At 35.5% G+C, this 15,003-nt stretch overlaps 1 protein-coding gene across 2 annotated transcripts in view; it reads left to right on the top strand.

Moving 5' to 3' along the window:
• The window catches only part of uex (metal transporter uex), a 428,924-nt gene extending 414,170 nt beyond the window's left edge, over window positions 1-14,754 (top strand). Inside the window, exon 15 of one of the 2 annotated variants that reach the window (XM_070094153.1) lies at window positions 7,059-14,754. In XM_070094153.1, the coding sequence (XP_069950254.1) occupies window positions 7,059-7,535 (477 nt within the window). In that variant the 3' untranslated portion in view covers window positions 7,536-14,754. The remainder of the gene's footprint in view (window positions 1-7,058) is intronic. The other variant, XM_070094154.1, reaches the window with a different exon arrangement.
• The last annotated feature ends 249 nt before the right edge of the window (window positions 14,755-15,003 follow it).

Raw genomic sequence — 15,003 nt, 5'->3', positions numbered from 1 at the left:
CATGATACAATGAAGTACAAAAAAATACAGTGGTTAAGTGTAACATGCCAAAGCCCCTTGTATGCAGAGCATTATGGGCAGGCTTAAAATTAACTTAAAGATTAACTAAGCAATGATATATTCAGTGGTAAAGATTATTGTAAACAGTTAAGCACAAATGAGTACAGGTCATATGGTCATTTACTGTGTTGCTGAGCATTCAGTAGAATGGAGTATTCTGTTAGGTAATGTAATTAAAAATAACAAAGTTTGATTGGGTCACAGGTTAAACATTTACGAGATACAATTACTCAGTATTTATTTAGTTGTGGGTAAGTGATTAATAGTAGAGACTTGAATTTATAAACCGACAGTGTTTCTTTTATATTCACAGGTAATGAATTCCAGATTTTTGGGCCTTTTATGTGCACTGAGATTTTGCATAGTGTGAGATGGACACGAGGAACATCAAAGAGTGATCTGTGCCTTGTGTTATGGTCATGTGTTCTGTTGAGGTTGGTAAGGAGACATTTGAGGGGAGGGTTTATATCCGAGTTAAGTGTTCTATGTATGTAGTAGGTACAATAATAAGTATGGATGTTTTGTATGGTGAGTAGGTTTAGTTTTGAATATTGGTGGAGTGTGCTGCCTGTAGTGGGAATTTATCATTCTGACTGCAGCCTTTTGTTGGGTAATTAATGGTCTGAGATGGTTTATTGTTGTTGAGCCCCATGCACAAATTCCATAGGTGAGATAGGGGTAAATAAGTGAGTGATATAGGGCCAGGAGGGCTGACTGTGGAACATAGTACCATATCTTAGATAGTATGCCTACGGTCTTGGAAATTTGTTGTATATGTGTATGAAATTTGAGTCTATTATCAAGGTGGATTCCTAAGAATTTTCCCTCTGTGAGCTTTGTGATAGGTGATCCATTTATCATTATGTTTAGAGGGACATCTGTAGCTCTGTTACCAAACTGAATGAAGTAGGTTTTGTCAATGTTAAGAGTAAGTTTGTTAGTCCTCATCCAGGTAGATATTTTCTGTAATTCAGTATTGGCTAGCATGACTGGGCTTGGGTGAGAGAAGACGTATGTAGTGTCATCTGCAAATAGTGTGGGTTTGAGTAGTTGCAATGCATTTGGTAGGTCATTTATGTTAACAAGAAAGAGAAGAGGGCCAAGGACACTTCCCTGTGGGACACCAACTGTAATTGGCTGTGCAGAAGAGTTTGCTCCATTTGTGTACACATATTGGCTTCTGATGCTGAGGTATAACTTTAGGCAGTGCCCTCTTATACCATAGTGCAACAATTTTATGTGGAGCAAGTCATGGTCAACCGTATCAAAAGCTTTACGTAAATCAATGACGATCCCCAGTGGGATTTCTTTTTTCTCTAGTTCAGTGTATATTTGTTCTAGCATGTGTATAATAGCATCATTCGTATTTTTATTAGGTCTGAACCCAAACTGACAGGGGTTGAGTATGTTGTGGGAGATGAGGTAGGAATAGATTCGCTTATGAATTAATTTTTCGAAGATTTTAGAGAGAGGATGTAAGTTGGATATTGGCCTATAGTTATTCAAGTCTGTTTGGTCTCCTCCTCTATGGATCGGGGTGACCCCTCGCTATATTGAGAACTGTAGGGAAGGTAGAGGGTTCGATGGATTTGTTGAAGAGTGTTGCAATGATTGATGACAGCACTTGTGACACTTTTGTGTATATAAAAGGTGGTAAGGTATTTAAATCTCCTGTCTTGTTTTTTAGTGTGTTGATAATAAGGGAGACTTCTGTTGGGTTAGTCGGAGCTAGGAACAGTATGTTCAGGTAGTTGCCAGTGAGGTAGTCATTGAGTTGGGTATTTGAGCTTGGGATTTTATTGGCAAGGTTTTTTTCCTATGGTGGAGAAGAATTCATCGAGTCTGTTTCAGTTGGGGTTCAATTGCGCTATTTCGTGATATCTTTGTTGTTCCTAGAATTTCTGATAGCATTTTCCAGGTTTTTTTTATATCACCTTTTAAGTTGGATAAGCTGTTCTCATAATACAATTTTTTAGCCCTTCTTATCAGGCTGGTTAGGATTGATGAGTTACGTTTTGTTAGGTCTCTGGTTACGTGACCCATTCTGTACTGTTTTTCATATTGGTGCTTTGTATTTATGGATGCTGGGTGTTAGCCAGGGACTGTTCAGTCTCTTAGCTGTCATCTGTTTAGTTTTTTAGGGCAGTGCTTGTTATAGAGGTATTGGGTCTTTTTTAGAAAATTATTAATACATTCGTCAATATCTGTATAGATTTCTAGCTCAGTGTGCCAGTCAATGTTTGTCACTGCTGTTGTGAAGTTATTAATGGCTGCCTCATTGTGAAGTCTGAAAGTGACTTTAGTAGTGTCTTGGGGTAATTTGCCTAGATTAGTTATGAGGAAGGTAGGGTAGTGGTATTTGTGATCATGTCTGATTTTAAAGGGGATATGGTGTTGGTCCAGATGTGATCTAGTAGGGAAACACTAGTCTCTGTAATTCTTGTAGGTTTTGTTACTGTTGGTAGCAACAAGCAGTTACTCAGTGTTTGTGAATTCAGTAACGTGTGGGTCCTGGTCTTGCAGGAGATTTATATTGAGAGTAGTAAGTGATCTTTATTCATGCGTGCATCAATTATCATACTTCCTAGGTTTTCACTAAAACGGCTAATGTTTGACTGTGGTACTCTGTAGATGTTTATCACTGTGAGAGGCTTTTGTATTTGAATTTAGCTATTATATATTCCTCATCCCTTGTGCAAGTATTAATGATACACTCTAGTTGGTCTGAATGGTATACAGCTGTGCCACCCCCTTGTTGATCTGGCCTACAGTTGTGTAACCAGGAATGCCAAAGACATCTGTAGTATCAGGTTTCAGTGAGTAATGATGGACATACTGGCAATTTAGTAATGCTATGAGGTCATCGTAATGTTTGCTTAAAGATCTGATATTGTAGTTGGCTCTGAGAAGTGCCTTTGATTGTTGTGCTGTGTAGTAATTACAGTTACTGTTTGATTCATTTAAGTCATTCAATAAGAGGTTGGTATCAGGATCAATGCTTGCAATTATAAGATTTATAGTTAGAGTTAAGTATAAGACAAATATTCTAAAGCTAAGAAATAGCACCTGAATTATTTTAACAAATGTAAAAATATGAGCTAAGGTAGTTTTTTAAAGCTAAAATAAAGGAGACAATATAAAAGGGACTAATATAAGTTGTGGTGAATAAATAAAGTGGTAATCAAATAAATGAGTTTGGGAATATAATGGCAAAATAGTGAACTTATTACACTTTAGCACCTGAGAATAGCACCTTGATTATTTTAACAACTGCAAATATATGAACTAAGGTAGTTGCATAAAGCTAAAATAAAGGAGAAAATATATAAGGGACTAAATTAAGTAATGGTAAACAAAGTTAAATGGACAGATAGTCACTATGATATAATATTGATTTGGGAGTAAGATATGATTTGTAATATATAATAAGTTGAGCAATTAATTGCACAAAAAATGTAAAAAAATATGAGGTAGTAGGTACTAGCTAACTAAAGATAGTTTTGGGACTCGCACAATAATGTAATTGGAATATACACTAATTGCACACACAATATAAAAGTAGTGGTAAACAAAATTAAATGGACAGGTAGCAACCTTATAGGTAGTAGGTTGGTAGACAGCTGCCGCCCAGGGAGGTACTACCGTCCTGCCAAGTGAGTGTAAAACGGAAACCTGTAATTATTTTAGATGATGGTGTCTTTTTTCTGTCTCATAAACATGCAAGATTTCAGGTCTGTCTTGCTACTTCTACTTAGGTCACACTACACAAGCATATATATATACACACCCCTCTGGCTTTTCTTCTATTTTCTTTCTAGTTCTTGTTTATTTCCTCTTATCTCCATGGGGAAGTGGAACAGAATTCTTCCTCCGTAAGCCATGCGTGTTGTAAGAGGCGACTAAAATGCCAGGAACAAGGGGCTAGTAACCCCTTCTCCTGTATATATTACTAAATGTAAAAGGAGAAACTTTCGTTTTTCCTTTTGGGCCACCCCGCCTTGGTGGGACACGGCCGGTGTGTTGAAAGAAAGAAAGGTAGCAACCATGAATAACATTAATTTGGAGTAAGATTTGACTTGCAACACAAAATTATGAGCAATTAAAAAGAAGTAAAAAAAAAAAAATGCACAATAATGTAATAGTAACTTACACTATATGCACCACACGTATTTGTGTGTTAAGGACACTTATCTAGTCTGTTACAGAAATGTCAGCTTTTCTAAGGAAGGTAGAGAAATCATGTTCATTTGAGATGGTATATTGTTGCCCTGTTGATGTTTTCCTTACTAGTATTTTCCCATCTAGAGTGCAACACTGATGTATTTTGTTTTAGTTTTCTCAACTTGAACAGGAGGTTTTGACGTTTTCTCATTAGACAATCATTGATGTACACTCCATTTTTCATTGTAATTGCTGATTTAAATTAAGTCCTTTCTTTTATCATATGAATGAAATCTGATCATAATACATACTGTGTTTACTACCTTGTTTTCCTAGCAAACGTGTTTCTTTGATCCTGATAGCAGTTTCTTTGCACTGTTCTTGGGTTATGTCACTAGGAATGTGTGGGCTGTTTATTATAACTGCATCTGACAACTTGTTCAGTTTTGGAAATCAAGGTATTCATTCAGTCGAGTGTGCATATTCTGATTCCAGTCCTTGATTGCTTCTTCAACCTTCATATTTAGGGTTGTTATTTGCTCAGTATGACTGGCTATAGCTGTTTTCAGAGTATTCTCTGTGTCAGCACTTCCCGATGTAATCTTCTCTTCAAGGTTTTGGATCTTGTTCTCGAGGCTGGTTATCTTGGATTCTCGTCGCGCAAGTGTTGCTTTAATATCTTTAATTTCGTTTTCTAGAGCGACGATGTAGTCCCTGATATTGTCAGGACCACAACACAAAGCACAGATCACTCTTTGATGTTCCTCGTGTCCATCTCACACTATATAAAAATGCAATGCACATAAAAGGCCCAATAAATTTTGACTGAAAAATATGGAATTCATTACCTATGAATATAAAAGAAACACTCTGTCTGTTTATCAAGTCAAGACTCTTCTTAAAAACCACAGCTAAATAAATACTGATTAACTGTGTCTCATAAATGTATAACCTGTGACCCTATCAAACTATGTTTTTTGTAATTACATTACCTAATAGAATACTCCATTCTCTTGAATGCTCAGTAACTCATCAAATGTGCTACAAATTTGTACAACTATAAAGCCTCTTATTTGAAATACCCATTTGTGCTTCATGTTGTAATTTGTTTACTGTATTTTTACCACTGAATACATCATTGCTTAGTTAATCTTAAGCCTGCCCACAATGCTCTGCATACAAGGGGCTTTTGAGATGTACACTCAACCACTGTATTTCTTTTGTACAACTATGTATCATGTCCAAATAATAAATAAATATGAGATGTGGGAGCCAGACAACTTGTACAAGTGACAGCAAGAATGACGTTTTCTCTAGTCCAACATAAGAGAAAATGCGTTACTGGGGGTAACTGTAGAAAATTCCTTTCGTATGCCTTCACTCAGAATAAGTTAATTAGTTTATTCAGTTATACATAAATACAGTTACATAGAAGCATATGTGTAGAGAATCTAGGATAACCCAAAAAAGTCAGAGTGACTTATTTCCATTGGGGTCCTTTTACCTTATTATTATAATATAAAGGTTATAATATTTTCTTATTCTATAATGAAGATAACATCATCTTATCATACTAAAATGACTATCTACTACACAAGGGTCATTACTAGGAAATTGGTAAAATTTACACGTATGTTAGCTAAAAAATAGAAAATCATTCCCCTCCCTTTCTGTAGCTACATTCATTAGACACCTTTTGGCACTCTTCTTGAACTGGTCATTTCTTCTAAAAAATGGCGTTACACGAGAATGGGAGCGTTCCTCTTTATTCTTCCGTATCAATGTAGAGACAACTTGTACACAAACCAGACGTGTGACTTTGTAAATGGTCCAAGTTGGACTGAAACATCGCCGTAAGCTCCTATCTTCTATGTGCGGGTTATTTGTGTATCGTTCCAGTCACGGTATTGTGCCTTTTTTTGTTTACATAACTCCACGAGTGTCCTCTCTCTCATTTACTCACCTCTGACCCTACATTAAGACTATAAATATTTTAAGGTAAGTAATGAGTGAACTGTATATACATTTTATTGCTCTGGGATGCTTAAATGTTATATGTGGAGGCCTGGTATGATAGCCCAGCTGGCTACCATATATACCACACTTGATTTCTTACAATAAATACTACTTGTCTCACCCCTAGATTAAGACTACAAATATTTTAAGGTAAGTAATGAGTGTACTATATGTGTATTTTACTTTTTTATTGTCTAGTCCTACTGCTAACCCCAATGGAAATAAGTCACACTGACTTTTTTGGGTTATCCTAGGTACTTTACACATATGCAACTACATTTGTTTATATTTGAATAAACTTGCTAACTTAATATATGTTAGTGTAAACTTGTTATAAATGCATACAAATACTAGATAAGTGGAAAAAAAGAGGTGTTCCACTTTACGGCAGTAGCCTGGAACCTAACCTGCCATGTAAGTGGGGCCCTACATATTCTGTTGGATTGTCCTGTCTATCAACGAGCACGCAGAATTTTCCTGACGTCGTCACCGCTCTATTGCCCTTACTTTATTTTCCCTCCTTGCTGACGGATCTAACTTTACCTTTATTATCAACTCCAACTTGCATTAATTCCTACCCTGCAGCACTGTATGACCCTGGTAGGCTTGGCATTTCTTTTTGATTATAATAATAATGACAAAAGAGATTGCTTGGTTACAAGCCATCTGTGACAACAACAGTATATTTGTTTCCTTAGCAAACCAATTACAGAATTTTTGATAGGGCATATAACTATTAGTGCAGTACTCAGGAAAGATGGTGGTGACTGATGAAGCTTTATAAATATTTTGTATTTTATTTAATTTTTTCTTTGTTTTAGGAGAGCTCAGGTATGGCAAATGGATCTGCAGTACAAGCCTTCAACGAGTGTTTTGATATTGAAATGACTGCGAGGAACTTATTTAATGACCACAAAATGAATGCATCAACTAAAGCAGCTCCTAATGGTGGCATTAAAAATTCAATTTCTGTACCTGGAACTCCAGTCAGTGGCCACAGTCAGGTCAGTATGAAGCCAAGCTGCAGTTTCCAAAACTTACAGGATGTGCCAACATCAGTTAGCAGCATAAATGTCTACTCTGCACAGAAGGATGACAAACAGTTATTAGAAACTGGCAATATATCTTTTTCAAATAACTTGAGTTCAAGTTCTATTGAAGACAATGGGGATCAAAAAGTGGTTGGAAATGCAGATGTGTTGCCCAATATGAATAGTCATAAAAGTCTTGATTACAAACAGAGTAATCTTGACAATGAAGGTGTTTTAGCTCATAAACGCAAGCTATCATTTTCTTGAGATAGGGCTAAAGAATAGCTTAAACATTACTCAAACTTCCCATATTTAGTGAAGGTAATAAAATTTCAAAAGGAAGTGTTAATGATAGATGCTAATATTTTTTTTTTATAGATGACAGGAATTAGTAAACTTGTAGGGAAAAAATTGAAGAGGATAATATTGCAATAGCCAAGTACTGTATTTACATATATCCCTCAGATTAACAGTAATAAATTTAGCAATAATGAATAACTTGTTAAGTTTTAATAGTAATTTTTTTAAGACATGATTGAAAAAAATAACTGAAAAAAGATATGCAAGATCTAATCCTAGTAGCTGTAGCTTGAAAACAGTTATCATACTGTACTGTAAGTTACAACATATTAGATGCTGATAAGGGGATTTTTTTTATTAAATTTCCTGGTCAGGAAATTTAATTGTGATAATAGAATTTTATTAAAGAGCTGATAATTTCTTTTATAATTTTACTGTCTATACTATTCAATATCTCAGACTGTGCATGATGTACAAGTTTAGGTGCATTAATAGTGATTGATTGTGGGAATAAGACATTTAATCCAGGCAAATTTTGCTAGTTATGACTTCATCAAATCTAATATATTTATAGTGTATGTGCCTTATTCCCACAAACTGATGTCCAAAATCCAAATATTATGGATTATGTCCTTGGCGAACATCTATAGACTTCCAGTAATGAACAAATTAATTTACAAAATTCATACAAGACTTTTACATTGGCAAGTAATTTTTTTTTCCAGTAATGTGAGTACCATATATTTTGAATTGTTTTTGCCTTCATCTACATATAAAGACACTTATGTTTAAGCAAGCAAAAGACACTTTTTTTTTTTTAGATTATCTCATTTTTATATTCAAATTTGTTTGTTCTCTTCCTGTGTGTGTATATGTATATAAAATATGAAAATGAATGTATTTTTTTAAGGAGACATTTAATTTAATGAATACTTAATCGGTAATGTGCACACAGGGATCTGACATTCAAAGTTAAAGACCTGAGAATTTACTTAAAGAGTATGTGATAAACATAGAAATTTATTATCTGGTATACTATTAAATTGTTTTATTTGTACACATGACACCACATGTATCATTAAAGTATGCCTGATATATATATTAGATGAGCCACAGTATTATGCTCTTGAATATACAGTAGGACCTCTTGCATCTAAAAGTTTCTTAAAGTTTACAAAAACACCCAAGTGAAAAATTAGTCACATTTTTTGTAGCTTTTCCTGATGCCCAGCACTTGTTTTATACAGAGCAGTAGGTAGCAAGATTAATTATAATTCTGGATAAGAGAGACCTTATTACTGTATATATATATATATATAATTAGGTTCATATACTGCTTATAATTTAATGCTTACATTACTTTAAGCATTTATATTCATGTACAGTTATTTAATAGTTAATTACTGTATCTCAAATCCTATTTTTACATTATTATTATATTCACACACACAAAAAAAAAAAAAAAAGTTTTACAAATATAAAAATTAAATTTTATTATGTTGAGAATTTATGTAAAAAAATGCTTTTGTCTATACTTCTGTTTTCCTCAAAACACAGATCCTTATAAAAGTATCAAAAAAAAAAAAAAATTGCCAATAGAAACATTGATACTAACAATGTCAAACATTACCATGCTTCATTCATAGATTGCTAACATTAAAATATGTTATTGTACAGACTACTGAATGTTATTTGTAAGCAATTTTCTAATCTATTTTTACCCTCCCATATTCAGCATCAAATAATAAGTTTATAGAAAATACAAGGCACCTTGAATATAGGTTAACAGTTTGAAGAAATAAAGCATTTTTGGGAAAAAACACATAAGTAGTATAATGTGATCCTCTATTAACAACGTTTTTGCCCACGCAGTCACAAACAGATCTACCTGGGTGAAAGGTATGCGAGTATTTATAGGATGGAGTCAGGTGGAGAATGCTGGGTAGGTTGGATTTGAACTTGCATGTGACAATCTTCCGAGTAGGGTGATAGAGGCTAGGACTTTGGGTAGCTTTAAAAAGAGATTGGACAAGTATATGAGTAGACCTTCTGCAGTGTTCCATTCTTATGTGGGATAACGATGAAGTTTCTTGGCAAAGGGCTCAGCTATGTTATAGAAGCTATTGTTTTGGTTGAAATTGTTGGATATACAGATAAGTGATGATTCCAGGATTCTGCGGTATTGTTTTTTTCTTTGGCAATGTCTTGCGTTTCTGTACTTGATTAAATAATTGTGTGAATTTCGGTGTTGAAAACAGACATTCCTTAACCCTTTGGGGTTGACAGGCCCTCTCCCAAACTTGTTCTCAGGGTCAAAAAAAAAATTATAGGCCCCCCCCCCCCCAAATTTTTTTTTGCGATCAATACTTAGGGAGATATGGAGGCATGAAGTTGACAAATTGAACCACTTACGGCAACATTGCCGACTGCCAGTCACCCGGTAATAATTTTTTTTTCTTTTATTTAATATTTTTTTTCAATAACTTTTATGGCCTCTGAGACCAATATAAAGACTATTTGGTATATATTCACTCATTGTATACTACACAATAACAGCAAAAAAAAAACTTTGCTGTCATTATATTGTTTACAAAACATGTTTACACAAACCAACAATAAAAAATGTTGTTTATTACTATTTTTCTATCATATATATACGCATATAGTCACTGGACAGGTTCCTGTAACTACAAGAGGGTCTGAAAGTTTGTAGTTGTGTGTGGGTGGACTTGTAAATATACTGAGTCACCTGTGTGTCTTGTGTCACAAAGATGCATCATACCATCACTCGCTAACCCTCACTGCCTTCCACAACACAACCCTTCCCCCCCCCACACACCTACCTTCCCTCCTTCCTTCCTTCTGGTTTCCTGGGCATTGCTTTTGGTCACACACTCCTCAAAACCATGAAATTCATCTTTACTGACACTTCCATCTGTGTTTGAACTGTCACCTGGGAACAAAAGAGCCCCAATTAGCCAAGGAAAGAGTTTCTTAGCACTAGACATGGTGAACAAGGCGAAATAAAATGGCTTTCCCAAAATGCACCACTGGGTCCTCGATTTTTTTTGTACCGCACACACTGACCCATTCTCTCCCATCTAAGCCTACCAGCCTTTGCCTGCTTGATTTGAGGACGGTAGAATTTATGTATACTAGTATGTCAATAACCCTGGTGCGTAAGATGTACTAGTACATCAAAAACTCAAAGGGTTAAATCACCCAATCTGTCTGCGTACTGGTATTCTGAAATACGTGTTTGGAGGTCTCTGGACGTTTCGCCCATGTATAATTTGCTGCAGTCATTACAAGGGATTATGTATACCCCTGCAGAGGATTGAAGCTTGTCCTCTCTATTACTGGTAATGCCCTTGATGGTGGTGGAAGTGGAGGTAGATACTTGGAATGAGGTATTGGAAACGTGTTTGGCAGTAGAGTTAGTGGGGAGGAATATGTATCTTCTCTCTGCAATGTCTTCTCTGGGTGTGTTAAAGATGTGATATGCCTGGTGTCTGCAGTCTCTAATGAAGTGCTGAGGATAGTGAAGTTTAGAAAATACAGTGGACCCCCGCTTTACGATCAGCTCCCAATGTGACCAATTATGTAAGTGCGTTTGTACGTGTATGTTTGGGGGTCTGAAATGGACTAATCTAGTTCACAATATTCCTTATGGGAACAAATTCGTTCAGCAATGGCACCTGAACATACTTCTGGAATGAAATAATATCGTAAACTGGGGGTCCATTGTACTAGTTCAATTAGCGAGCATTTTTCCTCAAGGAACTCATTGCTGCAGAATCGGAGTGGACGCAGGAAAAAAGTCTATAATTACACCACATTTAGTTTTGGTGTTGTGGTGAGAGTAGAAGTGGAAAAGATCATGGTGCAATTATAGGCAGTTTCCTGTGTGCACTCTGAATCTGCAGCAATGAGTTCCTTGGGGAAAAATGCTTGCTAATTGAACAAGCATTTTCTAAATTTCACTACCCTCAGCACTTCGTTAGAGACTGCAGTCACCGGACATATAACATCTTTAACACACCCAGATAAAACACACAGTCCTCCCCACCAACTCCATTGCCAAACACGTTTCCAGCATCTTTTCCAATACCTCCAAGTATCTACCTCCACTTCTACCACCATCAAGGACATTACTAGTAATAGACAGGACAAGCTTCAATCCTCTGCAGGGGTATACATAATCCCTTGTAATGACTGTAGCAAATTATACATTGGCAAAACATCCAGAGACCTCCAAACGCATTTCAGAACACCAGTATGCAGGCAGATCAGACATTTTAACCCTTTCAGGGTCCAGACCCAAAATTTGAGACTTGTCCATAGGATCCAAGAATTAAAAAAAAAAAAAAAAATATTTTTTCTTATGAAATGATAGAGAATCTTTTTCTGAAGGTAATAAAACAAAAAGTATGTAATTTAATGGAAAATTTACGAAATTATGCTCTCACAAACTTTGATGCGTCAGCAATATTTACGCATTGGCAATTTTGCCAACTTTGACTCCCATTCTAGGTCAATTACATTATTCTAGTTGATCAAATTCTTAGCCATTTCACTAGTATTACTTATATTTTATCAAATGAGCACAAGAAATCAAGTCAACTGTTTCAGCTACCCAATAAAGTGATCGGAAATTGGTAATTTAGCCAATTTAACACAAAGTTCAAAATAGGATCCAGAATAAACAATGCAGGCATTCCTGGCACTAAACTAACATTACGTTTTCAGGCTTTACAAATAAATTCCATTGTTTTTTTATTCACATAATGAATTTTTATTCAAAGCAAATAATGGAAGATTTACTGCTATGCAATACTGTAATAACTGTATAAGTAATATCACCACATTCATGAAACTATATTAGACCCACCAGCTGACGCATATTAGACACATGATGTCATTTGTTTATTCTTGAACATCGGCAAAAATTTAAAATTTTGGCTACTTTGAGCTCAGTTTCAACCCCTTGACTGTCACAATCCCCAATCCTGAGGTGTCTCCTGGTGTCGCAAAATTTAAAAAAAAAAAAAAGTTATTTTTTCGTATGAAATGATAGAGAATCTTTTCCCGATTGTAATGACACCAAAAAATCGAAATTTGATGGAAAACTGACTGAATTACGCTCTTGCAAATTTAGCGACCTCGGCGATATTTACGAATCGGCGATTTCGCCCACTTTGAGCCCTATTTTCAGCTAATTCCATTGTTCCAGTCAACCAAACTCATAGCTATTTCTTTAGAACTCAATTTTTTCTATCAATCGAGTACAAGAAACTGCCCATTTACCGATTTCAACTACCCAATAACTTGGTCAGAAATTTGCAATTTGGCCAATTTCACGAAAATTAAAAAAATATGACAATTTCAAAATAAGGTCCAGAATGAACAATGCAGACATTCCCAGCTCTAAATTAACATTTTCTTTGTTCATCAGTCACATCTCCAGGCCCCTCTGATATTACTCTTGCTTTCTATTTTGAATTTTTATTTAAACAAAAAATAGAAGATTTACTGTTATGCAGACTACTGCAATATTGTAATAATTGTACAAATAATGTCAACCCATTCATGACTGCATATTAGAATGGATAGTTAGACATTTATTGGACAATGACATCATTTGTTTATTTTTGAACATCGGCAAAAATCAAACATTTTCCCTACTTTGAGCTCCATTTCCAGGTTCTTTTTATAGTAAAACCAATCAAAATCACCTCTATTTCTATAATATGTTTTCCATTCTATCAAGTGAGACCAAGAAAACGAGAATAGAACCATAAATACTATACGAAAATAGACCACAAAGTCGGCATTTTAATTAAAAAAAAAAAAAAGCCGGAGTTTTTTTTTTCTCATTATGCGCTGCATACTCCAGGATTTTTTTTATATGGTGCACACTGGCCACACAGACCTATTCTCTCACATGTAGCCCTACCAGCTTTCTCCTGCTTGATTTGAAGCCGCTAGAATTTACGAGTATATATACGTCAAACACTTTACCTCGTAAGACGTATATATACGACCAAAACAGTCAAAGGGTTAAAACCAATCAAAATCATCTCTATTTCTATTAATCTTTAATTCTATCAAATGAGACCAAGAAATCGCAAATACACCTATAAAAAACATACGAAAAAACACCGCAAATTCGCTGTTTTAATCCAAAATTACAGTCTCAGTTTTTTCTCATTATGCACTGTGTGCTGCAGGATTTGTTTTATGTGGTGCACATTTACAACACAGATGTATTCTCTCATATCTAGGCCCAAATTTACCGCTCACAGCTTATCTGAGTCGAGTAGAGTTCATGGCGTAGAATTACGGTTTGGACCCAGAACTCAAAGCCGTAGAACTATGGCACGGACCCTGAAAGGGTTAAGGAATGCCTCTGTTCAACACAAAAAGTCACACAACCATTTAATCAAGTACAGAAATGCAAGACTTATCGCCAGAGAAGATAACACTCAATATGCACCTTAGAATCCTGGAATCCTTTATCTGTATATCCAACAACTTCAACCAAAACAACGACTTCTATAATATAGCTGAACCCCTTGCCAAGAAAATTCATCGTTATCCCACAAAAGAACATAAGACTGGAGGAACACTGCAGAAGTTCTACTCATATACTTGTCCAATCTCTTTTTAAAGCTACCCAAAGTCCTAGTCTCTATCACATTACTCGGAAGATTGTCACATGCAGGTTCAGATCCTACCTACCCAGCATTCTCCACCTGACCCTACCCTATAAATACTCATGTACCTTTCACCAAGGTAGATCTGTTTGTGACTTGATAAGCCCACTGTGTGGGCAAAACATTGCCAATAAAGGATCACAATACTACTTATGTGTTTATTTTTCCATTGTGTCGGTATTTTATACCATTTACTTCCGTCTAAAGCATTTTTAAATTCTGTAGTCAAATATTTTTTGCCCAGATTTGATTCTCCAGGGAAATAGGGGGGTTGGGGAGAGGATGGAGTGACAAAAGAGTAAAATGTATATACTGTATATGTGCATGTCATTTTTTAGGTAAAATTGCCAAACAAGCCAAATTTAATAAAAAAAGTTAACATTGATAGTTGTGTGAATTAATATAGCAAAATACGCAACTTTTTATGTAACTAATTTGGCAACCAAGCCTTAATAAAATTTATATAATCAGTTTAGTATAATTCTGCCTCACATATGTCAGGTTAACTTTAATATTAACCCTTTGATGGTTTCGGTCGTACTAGTACGGCGTACGACCCAGGGTTTTTGACGTACTAGTACACCTAAATTCTAGCGCCCTCAAATCTAGTGGGAGAAAGCTGGTAGGCCTACATATGAAAGAATGGGTCTATGTGGTCAGTGTGCACAGTATAAAAAAAATCCTGCAGCACACAGTGCATAATGAGAAAAAAAAAACTG

Source organism: Cherax quadricarinatus, chromosome 44 (assembly GCF_038502225.1).
Source record: "Cherax quadricarinatus isolate ZL_2023a chromosome 44, ASM3850222v1, whole genome shotgun sequence".
Taxonomy (NCBI): domain Eukaryota; kingdom Metazoa; phylum Arthropoda; class Malacostraca; order Decapoda; family Parastacidae; genus Cherax; species Cherax quadricarinatus.
Note: the sequence above shows the minus strand (reverse complement) of the source record. Positions and strands in the feature narration are given on the sequence as shown.